Below are 16,116 nucleotides of genomic sequence, written 5' to 3'. Positions count from 1 at the left end.
TCCGGAGACACGCTCAGACTTAGACACAGTTTTTCTATCTTTAGCTACACTGCTATAGAATGTGGTTGTATACGTATTTCAAGTCAGTCCTATGTGCCGGTGTGCAGTATGCACCTCTGTTGCATCCTCACAGGCATAGAGAATGAGGAGATACCTATGGGAGCTGTCAGTGTTTGCCGTGGTGGTTCCCACTCCTTTTCACCCGGTGACAGAAATGATTGAGGAAAAATCTGAAGGATGGATTATTTTGACAGACCACCGGAAAAACCTGGACGTAGGCAGAGGAAAAACCTGCTCAGCCACTATTTTAAAACACACTTGACTAAAATATTAAATGTCAAGTTTTGACATAAACTTCACAGCAGATTGTGTTTGCATACTAGTGGATTAGTCTGACACTTTCATAAAACAAAATAAGTAAAAATGATCAATCATCTAGACTGTTGGCCACTCTAGTATCAGTTTTCTCACTGCAGCTGAGCCTGTCGTGAGAAATGTATGAACATGACAACATAACGTGGGTCTCGTTGTTTACAGAGAAACAACAATTCTCTCTCCGAGGAGCAAGGAAAAACTTGAAACAGTGTGTGTGTGTGTGTGTGTGTGTGTGACAGAGATTTTGTTCTTTCGTGTAAATCTAACATTGTTATCTTGTCTACCTACAACAGCTTTATGTCGTAGAAGCTGTGCTCTTGATGCGTCACTCATATTTTCACAAGGTTTGGTTGAATATGGAAGTTGTTGTATATGTGAATAATAGCGGTGGAGGGTTTGAGTCAGAACCGTTGTGTTGTAAATGTCACTGTGCTAAACACCCCAGCTGAACCCTCGCTGGTTGTCAGCGTATGCCCTAACATAGGGTTCTCAGTGTGTAATCTTTTTCTCCAGCGAATGGCGTGTTGGAAGCCTGGAGGCTTGGCTTGAGTCCAACAAATTTTCCCAGCGGGCCATTCACATCCCAGGACAGGCTGGGAAAATATGAGCAAGGCAGTGGCTTCCAGTTCCTTCCACTCCGACTGCACTGAGCAAAGTGTCAGGTGTGAATGGAGCCTGATAAAGTGTTTCTACACTACAGAGTATGTGACGTAAAACTAGAAAAGTTAGTTCCACTTTTATATTGTAGGCTACTGGTTTGGGTTAGATTCACTATGAAATTATAAACATAATAGGCTTCATGCAGAGCTCCACTACTTCCTGAACTTAAACAAGCTCATTTATTTCCTGTCTTACATTAGGCTATTGGACAAACTGATTAATCCAGGTGTGTCTGACTCTGACCTAGTCACAACAATGGTCAGACACACCTGGATTAATCAGTTTGTAGACAGGAAATAAAGGAGCCTGTTTAAGTTAAGGAAGTAGTGGAGCTCTGCATAAAACCTATGAATAGTTGTAAGAGTAAAAAAGGAAAAACCCTGGTTTACTTAGTCATACTACCAGTAAATGAGTCAAATACAGAGATTGAACTGAGTGTTAGCCTGGAAAACTATACACAAACTTTTAAGACAGTGAGCGTCCCAGTGTTATCAGGGGAATGCTCTGGATTTAGACTCACTACTCTACTGAGATAGCAGTAAGAGGTTAAGAGGGCTGTTGTGTCTGGAGGGACAAATATGTCCTTAAATATCTCAGTGCAGAAGAAACAGAAGACTTCAGAATGTGCTGGGAAGTTCATCGTACACATGGACAGAAAACCTAGTCCACTATGCACATGTTAGTGTATGTTATGTTAGCTGTACGTACCACAGTCCCTTCAACGCTGTGCAGGAAGCCATTGTCACTTTTACTCTAAGAACACCAAGAGAAACTTGAGCTGACTCACTAAACATTTGAGCAGTAGCAGTTGACAGTCTGTGTTATCTGCTGCCCTGTGTGGGTCTCTGTCCACGTACAAGGGCCCACTTTCAGCCAGCCCACTGTGTGTGGGATGGGAATGTTGGGTCCGTGGCTCAGCACAGCACCGCTCCTAGCTTGTTCCCACCCAACCACCCATGCAGTACCCATCTAGCTCTGCTTCCCTCTCCACATGACAGTCCTGTGGTGGGACCGTGACCACTGTCTCCTCCTGCAAACCCAGTCTCCGGCTCAATGACAGGACATGAGCAGCATGGCACCGCCGAGTCGCCGATGCAGAGCATGTCCACTGTATTTAGATACCAGAGGCCAGAGGCAGCTGCTTTAGTGGAGGCTTCCTCAGCCTGTGACTTAGGACGGCAGCAGCAGAGGAAACATTTTGTGTTTCATTGTCGGCAGTTCTAAAAGAAAGCCAAACCATAAGGAACTGGTTACAACGAGGATGGTGAACGTGGACAAAGCCTGAATCTCTCCAACACGTTGGTGCCACCTGGCAGAATGGTGAGTGGCTTTGTCTCTCCACTTTCTCTGCAGAGTTCCATTTGTTTAGTTTTTGTCATATGACATGAACTCCATTGGATGTTTGGTAGCGTCATTACAGGTTTGATTATGCTTTTGAGCAGAAATCGAGGTTTTGCCTGTTTTTTTTTTCCCGTGAATAAATCTTATTGCATCATCATCGGTGCAAGCTATTTTTAGAACGGTGGAGCAGAGCTGCGAGCTGCTCAGAGCTACGCTACGGAGGCTAATGGGATTTCTTGGTTTCCCTCATCAAACTCATCAAATACACAATCCAACAACTCCAAAACGCTCTGGTGAACAAGTTGTGACCTGCACATTCACCACGCTATGAGATAACAACAGAACGTTACGAGACAGAGTTGTTTTCGAGGTAAATACAGAGACTGCTTGCCGGAAAACTGCCCCTGACAGGAACGCGCATCAGTGGTTTTGCATGAATTTACCTTGAAAACAACTCTTGTCTGGTAACATTCTGTTATTATCTCATAGCGTGGTGAATGTGCAGGTCACAACTTGTCCACCAGAGTGTTTTGAAGTTGTTGGATTGTGTATTTGATGAGTTTGATGAGGGAAAACAAGAAATCATGAGCCTCCGTAGCGTAGCTCTGAGCAGCTCGCGGCTCTGCTCCGCCGTTCTAAAAATAGCTTGCACCTACAATTAAAGGTAACAAACCTACTGCTATGACTATAGCGATTATGGCAATGGGCCAATTTACCAAAATGTTGAACTATCCCTTTAAACTATCTTTACTTGTTGCTTGAGTTATGAAATATGGCAACTTATTCCACACAGAAACGGCTCGATACATAACTGTTTTTTTCATGACATTAGTTCTTGGTCTAAGCATCATAACATGACGACTCCTCACCTGTCTGGTTTCATGACCATGTCTACGAAAAAAATGTTATTCTTGAGTGAAACACATGTATTCCTAAATAAAGTTAGAAGTCAGTCATTTGTAAAAGCTCTTAAGCTTGGTCAAGCTATACAGACATAAAGGCTGCTGAACTCAGGTGCGGAATGGGAATCCAGATGTCTCTGGCGTGACTAAGTAAGAGCAGACATCACACAAAACATCACTGGGAAACTGCAAGTGACAGAAACATGTGCTCAAAGACACGCCGGCGGTTAAATCCCCTCTCTACATACATGGCAAGGAATAAATGCAAGTGCTGCAGTAAATCTGGAAAGCACACCCTGGTGATTTCCTTTATGCACAAAGGTCTCTGAGTGGTTGTTATTTTACCCGCCATGTGACATGAGTCTGAGACAGAGGTGTCCTTTGTTTGGCTTACCTACGATCAACACTCTCACCGAGGCAGCTGAATGGGAAAATCCACTGGGCCACTCAGGTTTCCCTCCAGACATGAAATGAAATGTCAGCCACAGCAAGAAAATTAGCCAGGATCTGGTCAGATGAGATCTGACCTTCTTCTGAGGAAATATTTCTGTAGCGCTTGCAAACTTAATGCACTCAGGGTTGTTTTAACTGCAGTGGCCACAGCTCCACTAAAACACAGTCTTTACTGAACATGAATAGATACCACAGCTGTACTTCTCTAATCACATTATTGCAGGATAACTCTGGATGCTCTGAAACTGAATCATCCAGGATGCTGTAGAGGAAACGGTCTCGGAGGACCTGCCCTCTCTCCTCATGCATCGTTTGCAGCCGGTGGCCACTCACGGCAGAACGACGGAGATCACTTCCAGTGCAGTGGTCCTTAACATAGCTCTTAGTGGTGCATGCTAAGTGCCCAGGACTGAATTGCTTGATTGAACAACTCATCTCCATTTGTATGTTAATCCACTGAAGAGCTGCAGGCTCGTGTAATGGGATCTGCGGGATCTGTGTCTGGTCGGCCGCGACCCCGCGCTCAATTACAAGGCCAATATAATTTATCTACACCTCTACAGTAATAATCTAACACTGCAATTACACCCCGGCTTGTTTGATGGTATTCTACTGTATTATAACAACGTTGAGTGTTATGGATGTAGGTTTTACCCCCAGCACACAGTTTTTACTACACAGTCTTCCATTGTGCTGGCACAGCATTGGGATCGTTTCTGATCCACTGTGATGCTCTGGCTGAAAATGGCCGTGGAGGACCCATGCCAAGACTTCAGTAAAAGTACCCACCCCCCACCCCCGCCTCACCATCCCTTAATCTGACTCTCTGCATCTTCTTCCTTCCCTCTCCCTCCTCCTTTTCTGTCTGTATTACAGCTATCTATCTCTTAACCTAGGCTACTCATCCGTCTTGGTATCTCTTTATCGGAGTCAGTGACTCACCCACCCCCCATCTTTTTTCCTCATCCATCATCAAACAGTTCCATTGATGATCACAATTACATAATACAAGGAGTTTTCAGAGCAAACAACAGAATGTGTGACTCCTCTTCTGTCCTGCTGTGTGTGTGTGATCCTCTCTGAGCTCTAGAGGATGGATCAGATGCGATGCTGCAGTAGCATTCTGTCTTGATCACTGCGACAATGAAAAAAGCAGGCCGGCATGGAATCGAACCCGTGAAATCTAACAAGCATCGCACATCCCTGTGGTTTAAATGGTCTTAATATGAGAACTCCTCTGGGTGTCTGTCTATTGATCACCATAACAGCATTTAGTAAAACATGTGACACATGCTGTGTGTGTGTCAATGTGAGTGAGAGAGATTGTCTCACTTTACTACCTGCTAATTACACTCCATAGTAAACATGAAATGTGTAACCACTCCACTGCAGGATATCATTAACTAAAAGGATTAGAGTGTGGCTCAGGCAGGAGGGCATCTGCGGCTTCTCCCGATTGAAGATGGTCTAATCTAAATGGGATACATCAATAAAACGGTGGAATAAAGTTGCGAGCACTTAAGAGCGTCAGCCCCTTTTGCTCAGGCTCAAAGTAGAGAAGAGAGTCACTGGCTGGCAGCCAGCCAATAAATTAGAAGATAAGAAATATTATTCCACTGGCACACCAGCGGCTTGAAGCTATTTAAAACAGGAAAGTTTATTGATAATTGAATTACTTGAAGGAAAAAAAAGACAAGACAAGAATAGAAAGCTTGGAGGCGGATCAATAAGGAGATATTGTAGAGGATAATGTTGCGGTGGCAAGCAACACAGCCAGGAGGATGCGGAGTGGCTGCTCATGTGTGTGTGATACTGTATCCAAAGAGTGTGCGTTGAATGTTGCTCTTGCACTTGATGAAATGAGCATATTCCCAAATGTAACAGGGAAATATATGAAAATGATAAAAGAAAGAGACCATCACATCATGTCTTGATGTGTACGTTGTGTTTCAGGTGCTGAGCTGAAGTAAGACGGCCTCCAACAGAATGGCGACTCCTCAGAGCAGCTCCAGACAGAGCAGCTCGCTCTCTTCATCTCCAATGAGGCAAGTAGCAGCTGCACCGCCACACATTCACATTCACAATCACATTCACAATCACATTCACATTCACAATCACAATCACATTCACAATCACATTCACAATCACATTCACAATCACAAGTCGTTTCGTCATTGTGATATTGAACAGTGTCATCGCACATTGGACATGTTGCTGATATGGTGCAGGCCGACTGTACACATAAATAAACCAAAAACAGAGAGAAAAGTGCTGTTAACAAACTCCAAATACTGTGAGTGGACTAAACCAAGAATGTTGACTGGGATTGTCAGCCTAGATATGACATTGCATTTCAGGTGCAGTATCTGAGGGAAGCGACTAGAGCAGCAACAATTAATAATAATAATGATAATAATAATACATTTTATTTATAACGCGCTTTTACAGGTGCTCAAAAACGCTTACATTAAAATAACACAATTAAAATACAGAAACAATGTGGAAGGTCAAAAGGAGATATGAAGTGAGATAGGGTAGAAAAACAGAGAGTTAGGAATGTTTAATTTACAGATTAAAAGCCAGTTTAAAAAGGTGGGTTTTTAGGAGTGATTTGAAGGTGTGGGGGTCTGTACAGTCTCTGATGGGTTGGGGGAGTGAATTCCAGAGGGTGGGGGCAGCAATTAATTGATTCATCGAACAATAATCAATTATTAAATTAATCGTCAAGGGGAAACACTGATTGACATTTTTCAACATTTTTCAACATTTTATTGACCAAACAATTAATTGATTATTCGTTTACATGATTGACAGATTGATCAATAATGAACTAGAACTGACAGTCCGCCATTGTTGTTGTTACGTGACATTTACATGTGGCTCAGGTTACAGGTTAGAGAGGCGGGGCTATGACATCATCACTTTACAAAAGTTATGTTTTAGTTGTCTACATGAAAACGCTGGGGTGATGTTTTGTGATTTATTCACTCTGGAAACCGTATCCAATATCCATGTGGAGTGGACGGGTTCTTGTAGTCAGAGTCGGTGTATTGAGGAACTCAGGCATGTCAGTTCTAATCACTCATTAATCACTTTGCCACTTCTTACTACTACTACGAAATGGAGAAAAACTGGCTTCTAAAAAAAAAAGTATAAATGGCACCAAACCCCTTTTGTGTGGAGGTGCACTGCTCAATATGAATGGAAATGTAAAACAATGTGGCAGCCTGGTGCTGCAGTGGTCAGCTCACATCCAAATAATCTACTGATAGTAATAACCATGATAACAAGAAATAACCTCCTGTTTCATCTGCAGACGGGGCCCCCTCAAAAAATGTAACCTTCTTTGATGCCTGTCCCTCTGTGATAATGTGCTGTAATGGTGGTCATGGTGTGAGGGATGCTGGTGTATGGTGTCATGGGAGCTACTGTTAGAGCAGAGAGGGTCTTTAGTCATCCTGGGCTGTATGATCATGAATTGCAGAGACAGAGCCATGAATAGTGATGTTGTCACCTTAGCTGGAATTCAGAAAAAAAAGCAGCACTTCATTACAAAAAACGAGGAGCTGGAGAATGAGCTGTGTGGGTGGGGTTGTGGTGTTTGTATGTTGAGCTACACTGTTCTGATTCTCATGAATGAGAGCTTCCAGGAGCAGCTCATGCACTCGTCAATCAGTACGTTTACATGACACTTGAGAAAACCGAATTATTGCCTTAGTCCGACTATAGCTGGACAACTGAGTACATGTAAACATGTTAGTCCGACTAATATCGGAGTTCTCCAACTCAGATTAAGAACCCAGATAATGCGATTGGAATTCAACTTACTCCGGCATGTACACAGCGTAATCAGAGTTTAACTGGACAACACATGTGCGCATGCTCCACAACCCCCGCACTGGTGTAAGACCCCGGAACAAAAACATCCAAGAAAGCCGGTCGCAGTCTGCCTCTCAAAATCACTTTGACCACGAGGGATAGCATGCACCTTATCTGCACAATAAGTAACGTGCACACATTACGTTTGAGATGAACAAAGCCGTACGATTAACCATCTTGCTGTTGTTCGAAAATGCCCCTTCTGCCGCCTGGCTGAAGCGACGCATCATTGCCACCTGGTGTTGAGGAGGAGGACACGTTTCCGTCAGTTATTCGATTTTCTCAGTTGCATGTGAAGTGGGACAAGGACAGACGTCCGATTAGACGCCAAAATCAAATTTTGAGCATAGCTCAATTAAGCTGTGCATGTAAACGTACTGACTGACTCCAAACAGTTCCAAGATAATGTTGGATGTTGTCTCACTTAAACAGTGTGCATGTAAAATCATTAGCAGCTAAATAATATAAATGTAGTTAAAGTTGAGTGCTCATAATCTATCAGCAGCAGTGTACAGCTGCTGAATGAATGAAGGAGACACGTTGCATAGGCGGAATTATCCTTTATTCAGGCTCCACTTTCATATATCTTAAAGAACTGTGGGAGAAGAATTGATAAAGATCAAGTCCAGCATTTCTCGGGTCCAGTCCATCATCATTCTGTGACAAAAGTCTCCTCATCTTCCTTTTATATAATCGTGGACTCTTGTGAACCTTTTTTTAATTCACCTGGCACCACTGGAGCACATTTTTTCTTACTAATAACATTTATATTAGTGCATATAAAAATCATTGCCATCCAAGATGATAATTCTAATGGCCTTGATGGTTTTGAAATTCAACAGGCACTTTAACATATTGGCCTGTGTATTGTTCAGTGTGATGCCTTTCAAGCTGACGGTCGTTTCAATAGAAATCTGATGTTCACAGAAGAGAATATACTTCTTTTATGTTTACTCTACATTTATTTAATCTAAAGAAGAATCGTGATTAAATCACAGGAAATGTGCAATTGTGAGAGGAATGTCTTTTTTTCACTGAGGGCTGAAGTTGGTCCAACATTAACATTCATTTGAGGCTGAGTTTCTTGTGATCAGGTGAATTCTATGTACTTTCAGCACTTTGGTCCTCTAATTGCTGAGGCAATGTCAGATGATGTTAAAATGCTCATGAGAGCTGAGGGAAACTGTGGAGTTACCGAATGATAAATGTGTATGTGTGAAGGTGATGAGTGGCCCCTCTCACATTTCATCCATGTTTGATTAGACTTGTTGGTTCAGTATCCCCAAACCAATATATTGGCCTTAGAGAGGATCCTAGACCAACAAATTAGAGGCAGTCAATAGCAGAGGGCGTAAAGGTCGAAACCCACAGATCCTGACCCACACACTCACACACATGAAGAAATCTGTCCACAATTGGATTCTACACAAGAGCTAGAGAGATTACAACCAAAATTCCTGAAAAAAATCTGTGAGACACGTGTGGAGCCTGTGCATACCAAACAATCAGTAACTGAAGTTAAAACACAACTGGAAGGCTGTTCTTCCAAATACAGTATAACCTCAGTTTATTCTGTTATCAAACATTCTCACTGGTTTATGTATTTATTATGAAAAAGCCAGATCCTGATTCCAATTTTTTAAATGAGAAAAACCTCTTCATCAAACACTGTGGTTGAGAATATTTCAGTCACTGATAATAAATTTGAATATATATCTTCTGACAGTTTTGTGTTTACAAATGCTTACACAGCACGCACAGTGAATGCCCCTGGATATCAAATCAGTTGAGTTGTCACGCCATACATTGGCAACCAGACACGCGCACACATAAACAAACAGATCATCTCTTACTTGCTTCCTTTGTCCTGGCTCACACACATGCACACAAACATAAATCCTATTTGTGGTGACGCATGGCAATAAATCAGCTGATGAAAAGAAGAGTATTAAAATAAAGAGCAAAGACAGATGGAAGCACACACATGCACTCAGCTGACAAACATCTCCACCAGCTCTTTGCCCAAATGGGCTCGTCTGGGCAATCAGGGCTTCAGGTTACAATCTGAAAAGAGCTTTGCCAGTCATTACACTGTTGGCAGGTTTAACCAGGTTTTCTGTGGCGTCGCTTTTTCATGTCGCCACTTTTGCTTGCTTGCAACCCATGTACTGTAGGAGTGTCGGAGAAGTTGCACAACTGTGGGTTTGCTGTTAAGAGAGCTGAGATCAAACCAGCAAGTCAGCTGGATATGGTTTGAGACTCACACTGTGTTTGCCTGCGATAGCTGCAAATCGGTGCCTAGTGCACGGAACCAGGCATGTGTTATACAGGGCAGGAGAGTGAGTCAGAGGGAGAGAGAAGAACAAATGATTGGGAGAATGAGAAGAATGGAGTGAGACAGAGAAAAAGAGAGAATCAAACTTGGTGTGTGCTAGTCAAGGTGGATCTGGTCTTGGCTGCACATTAGAGGCTGTCTGAAACATCTGGGAGTCAGATGTCTGCCCATGCTGCCAGGATTCAACCGGACCAGTCAGTTGCCACAGTATCCCCTTACAGTACTGTGCTACCTCAGGGGCACAGACCTCATCCTCGTCTGCAAAATCAAGATTTATATAATGGCAGTTTTCAGTGGAGCTGTGTCCTCTGTGTTAAAATGTGTTTTGAGAGAGTTGTGCTTTATTGAAATTCTGGTTTCTTAGCAGCGGAGGAATGCTCTAGCGTCCTGTTTGGTCGTCATGTAGCCTCCATATTTAATTCTTTTAGGACAAGAGCGTTCTTGTTTCCTCTTTCAGCCAAAGCCAAAGCCACAATGGTCTGGTCCTCAACATTTCCATTCATTTCCATCGGTTCCTTTGTGGTATTTGAGAGAGATTTCCATTTGTTCATATGTGACATCAAGAGTCAGACTACATTCATTGCAAAGCAGACAGTGGGCCCTAGTGAAGGGCTCCTTCCAGCTTGTATCAAGAGGTTCTGAAAACAGTTCAGTCCAATCCAAACATTAAGGAACATGTTGCTGCTTCTTTCCAAACAAGGTGCTTGTAATAATGCATGGAGTTGGTGTGAAGTCGTAGATGTTACCTAAGATTTTTTTTTCAAAAGGAATTGTTTAGTTATGAGGATGAGTAACACTACAGAGACATCTGGTTTTTACCCTGTTGTGTTGATGTTGACAATAATGGTTACAACATTTTCTTTTGTTCCTTAAAATAGCCAGAAGTAGGCAAACAAAGGAAAACAACGTGATGGATGATGAGAATAAACATTACATCAATTTTAGGAGCAGGTAAAGAAAAAGTTTGAGGGAAGCTAAAGGGAATTTAGTTTGAGAAAAATATTGACTTATTAAACTGCTGACATGACGGGTGACAGATTTAGTTCAAGTCTGAGCTATCAGATATAGAGCAGAGCATGGGAGCTAACCAACAGCTAACACCAGGTCACAGATGGCTACCATTAACTTTTACATGGTTGGTATAGCTCATTATAAACAGTAAAAAAAAAATCAACTTCATGTTCAGTCTGAATGCACCTAACCAAATATACAATTTGAACTGTATCCATATTAGATTAGCATATTCTGGGTCACTCAAGATGAATATTTGATAAGAATGATGAAAATATTTGATTAAATTATTCACACCCGAAAATATGCATGTTTTCATTAGAAGAGGAGAAGCCAGGTTCTATACTAACGTGAATGAGTTGATCAGTAATGCACCAAAAGATTTTATTCTGCCTCTTTAAAGGGACATTGTGTAACTTCTCCTGTTATCTATTCACGAAAATCGATTATTTGGTTCAAAAGTATGTTTTTCATTAATCAGTGATCCCCCCCATCAACAAACTGAAGTGTTCCTTTCAGCTCTGAATGAGCCGTTCATATCATTCATATCTCCATGGAGACGGTAAGCTCGGTGCTGCTGCCATGTGGTGTCGCCATGTTTTTACGTTCAGTGGCAGCGTGACGGTAGGAAACCACGGAAACTCAGCGGAGACACCGGAGCTGTCGGCTCAGGTCGAGGTGGCGTCTGTGAAAAGTCACCGTGGTAACGCAGTGAGGAGGAATGGAGCGTTACACTGATGCTGCATTCACCTGCAGTCGGGCAGACAGCCGTCGGTAACAAACCAGATGTCATTTTAGTCACAGAAGTCGAGAGAAAGCCGGTAAAACGTGGGTCAGGTAAACAATACCACATCGCCATGACAACATATTGTCACGTGTATTGTTTTGCCTCGTGCTGACGGACCACTTGTTTACATAGAGGCTTGTTTATGCCGTTACGTACAGCAGCTGTCGTCCGTCTGCCGTCTGCCCAATTTCACGTGAATGCAGCATGAAAAATACGATTGAGTTGCTTGCGATATACAACCGCAACGCTAGATGGGAGTAATTCCTACACAATGTACCTTTAATCTATAAAGACAAACAAACAAACACATAAATAAACTGAATAGAATAGTACAATTACATTTTAAGTTTAATCTAATCTTAAAGATATCCAGTTTAATATCCTAACTATGAAATTATTCAAATGTTTAAAAAGACTAAAACATAACTTTTATGATTTACGCACCGTAGATGTCAATTACCAGATCATTGTTATTATTACTATTATTATGTAATTTGTTCAATAGGCCCTGCTTTGTCTATGTAAAACTGGAATAGTATAACCACTGCTGTATCTTGGGTGTTTGTATTTGAAGACATTGTAATTTTACACACTTTCTTTGACCCTAGGCTGAGCTGCCCACCTACTGTGCACCTTAATTCAGAACATCAGTGGGTCCATTTTACAGCTGACAGCAGGGTGCCACGACATGCAGGGAACCATTTATCAAGCAGCCGAGGGGAGCAGACATTACTCAGCCCGGGCTCGTCGTGTGTGAAGTGTTGCATATAGTATACCTGAATCACTTGCAGCCTCTAGCGATATGTAGAATACGCAGAGTAATGGGCAGCCACCCTCGAAGAACAAATGAGTTCCTGCTGTCCAATCACTGCTATGCTTGAGTGACAACAGGTGCTCTACCTCCTGGTTCCAGCCCCGCCTTGTCTGTGGCTCCCCAGCTAACAAGCACAACACTGCACAGTGCTGATGATTACACACAGGATGTAACTGTCACACTGGTTTAAAACACATTGTTATCGTCCTTTATTTTCATTATCTTCATGATGCGATTAGTGAATGACCCACGGATTAAGCACGCTAACAGATTAACGCTCACAGTGTGTTTTCAAGTGTACATAGTTGATATTTTTAGCCTCAAGTAAACTGACTCACGCCCTGTGAGGAGACATTCACTTAGAGATTCACATGAATGCGACAATGCTTTTGTGTTTTTCTACTCTTTGCTTGGCACAGGTTTCCTCAGCATAGAGCCGATGCCAGCAGATGATCCCCTCTTTTAAAGAAGTCACAGAACAAAGGGTTTTGAAAGAATTACACATGGTTAATGTGAGCTTTGCTTGAGTGACAAACCATTTCATTTAAAGATCCTGTATTATTGTCTGGTTTTCTTTGACTATGAAGCAGGTCAAGGCAGCAGACAGCTGATGGGGCTGATTTTCCAGGCAGTGCCACTAAACAAAAGCAGAAGGAAAGATGAAATGATTAAATAAATACCCCAGTTCAAAACAGAGTTGTGAACATGATGTAAAGTTGTATGTGTGTGTGTGTTTGATGTATAGGCCTATGCATCTGCTAGCACCTGCGCACACACACAGACACACAAACTGTGTGTCAGTGACTCATCCTCCTCATATCCTTTAAGTACATCAGAGGTTTAGTTAAATGAATCATCTAAAAGCCTAAATATCATTTAACTAACTGAGCACACCGGCCTGATTCCCTACACCAATCAGTGTGGGGTTCATCTGTTTCTGAGTCATGTAGCATGTTACTGTTCTCTATTGATAAATGAAACATCTATTTCACTGATTGTGATTTTCTTTGCCATTATTCTTGATACATGTTTAATGCATAATGGATTATTTAACATCTAACCTTACTCCAGTCCTAAAACACATATTAACATTTGTCTTGTGTTATTATTATTATTATTAATAATAATAATTCATTTTATTTGGAGGCGCCTTTACAGACACCCAAGGTCACCTTCCCCCCAAAAAAATAAAAGCATAAGCATAAGTGTCAGCTTTCTGCTACCATCTCTTGTGTCAGGGTTGGTTTTGTCCGGAGTCTTAAATCAGTTGTAAAATATACTAAAAGCATTTTTTTTTCATACATTTTGTTTTTCTTCTCTTCGTTACATCGTTAGGCTTCCTTATCCATGAAAAGCTTGGTTTGAATATTTTTGTGGTGGCCCCCTGGGCCTCTTTTGTCAGTATGCCCATTGGCTTCAATTTCACCTTGTCAGCTTTCTGCTTCCATCTCTTGTTTTAGGGTCGGTTCTGACCCGAGTCTTAAATCAGCTGTAAAACACATTAAAAACAATTATTTATCATACCATTTGTTTCTCATCTCTTGGTTACATTGTTAGACTTCCTTATCCATGAAAAGGTTGGTTTTGCACTTATGATTTCAGTTTTAACTCTCATTATTGTTCGTATCGTTATAACCAGGTCAAAACCAACCCTAACAACACAAATAGAGGTTCCTGACAAAGTCAAAAAGGGCTTTAATTTATGTGATACTTTTATGCATTAGAAATGTGTTAGTGGCAAACCTAACACAAGAGGACGGTTAAAATCAATCCCAGAGAAGTTAATACAACGGCAGACTACCTCTGGTACAATAACAACATGTCTAAATCTTGCAGCCGTATTTTTACCAGCAACAGAAGGATGTGTGCTGTTAAGCGGCTCGTCTCTGTGCCTGTGTTTGGTAACAGTGGGAGCAGATGAGAGGGGCTGATGCTGATGCTTCATCTCCCCCAGGATCCCTGACAGGGATAATAGAGCTGCTCTTGCCTGACCCTCTCTCAGCCCCGCATGTAAATATTTGTCACTCCCTGCAGACTGAAGTGTACTGCTTACCCTCCTTTGGAAAACACACCTATTGTTATCATCCTTTTTTCAGACACTATGACAGGAGCGTTTGTGGCTTGTTGGGCTCATGATGCTGTTATATAATTGAAAATGGTTTGCAATTGGCAGATCAGGAAAGATAGGGGATATTGTTGCACCTAAAATGAATGCTCACAGTTACTAGGAAACATATCACACATCAGTCATCCAAAAAGCAAAGGATAACCCTGGTGAAATAGATCAGAAAATGATGCCAATTAATAACTGAGGGCTCTTTTCATCCCCTCCTTCAGGTCTGCCTTCCACTGGCAATCAGGCTCTTTGTGACTAATTTGACTCACTTAGTTTGAATCATAGTGTTACTCACCACTGTGTGATTAATCTGCAGCAGGAGACATTTTCACAAGAGAAGTGGTTTTAAAGAGTGTGGGAAAAAAAAAACCCTGAGGCTGGGTTTACTATAATATTGTATTTGGAACATTTAGGAGAAATTAATTTACTAAATTGCTCAGAACTGAACTAAAACTCATATTTCATCCAGTTTCAGAAGTCACAGTGATACATTTGAAGCCGTTTACTCCACTTAGCAGAGCGAGCTCCACATTAAGAATGACCACACAGAGTGACACTGCGCACTTCTTTATTCTAGGTCACATTTCCAGCTACTTAAATTTCCATCCTCTCTCCAAACTGAGGAGGATTTATTTGAGTTTTGAGCAGGTGACCTTCCTCACAAAGCCACCACATCTGTCTGTTTTACATCGTTGTCTTTTGTTATGTTTATGTCTTTATCATCAACTTAACCTCAGTTTTAAATGAGACCTTTTTCTGACATTAACCAAACTCCTAACCCTCTGCGTGGTTTGATAGAAAATATATTTGAAGTTGTGGTTTTTATTAATTAATTCCCGTTCCAGCAGCTCTGGCTCACAGTTTAGACCCAATACCCGGCTTGAGCATGTTTTTTGTAATGATGCTGGTTGTTGCTGGTCCATGACAAACCATTGTTTTGAGTGTACACAACCACAAAGCTTCTCTTAGATTAACCAATATTCAATACCAATATCTCAACGTCTCATGTGAGCTGCCATTTACTCATAAACTGCAGACAAAGAGAGCAGAGATGAAATTATCAAGCTTCATTAAAGCGCTATTCACATGTGTTGACTCTGTTGTAGCCATCGACCTATCCTCTTTCAGAGAGATTTGCAGGATTCTGGATTGCCCCTTTAAACATGGCTTAAAGAGCTCAAAGGTCGGGAAATAACCTGCCAAAAACTGTCAGTTATTGGTCGATAATTGACCTTGAGTATGAACCTTTGACCTCATCATTGATCATCTCTGGTGGCATAACTGGCTTTTTTACTTTACAACATACAAGTGGATTTTATTTGGATGTACAGTATAAGGCCTCAGGCCAGAATTCATCTACCTATCTATTCATCCAACCATCCATCCAAGATGAAAACAAATAATTGGGAAAAAGAGAAGGGGGACTGATAAAAAGGGAGGATC

The 16,116-nt window shown here is 41.7% G+C and overlaps 1 protein-coding gene across 1 annotated transcript in view; it reads left to right on the top strand.

Annotated features, from left to right (window-relative positions):
• Window positions 1-16,116, top strand: part of insc (INSC spindle orientation adaptor protein) — a 63,551-nt gene that overhangs the window by 19,592 nt on the left and 27,843 nt on the right. The window contains exon 2 of the mRNA XM_085778425.1: window positions 5,685-5,776. Coding sequence (XP_085634551.1) covers window positions 5,718-5,776 — 59 coding nt within the window. The 5' untranslated portion in view covers window positions 5,685-5,717. The remainder of the gene's footprint in view (window positions 1-5,684; window positions 5,777-16,116) is intronic.

The sequence above is a fragment of the Trachurus japonicus genome, chromosome 6 (assembly GCF_045865225.1).
Source record: "Trachurus japonicus isolate A0001 chromosome 6, Traja_1.0".
NCBI classification, from domain to species: Eukaryota; Metazoa; Chordata; class Actinopteri; order Carangiformes; family Carangidae; genus Trachurus; species Trachurus japonicus.
The sequence above is the reverse complement of the archived record's forward strand: the minus strand, read 5'-3'. Positions and strand labels throughout refer to the sequence as shown.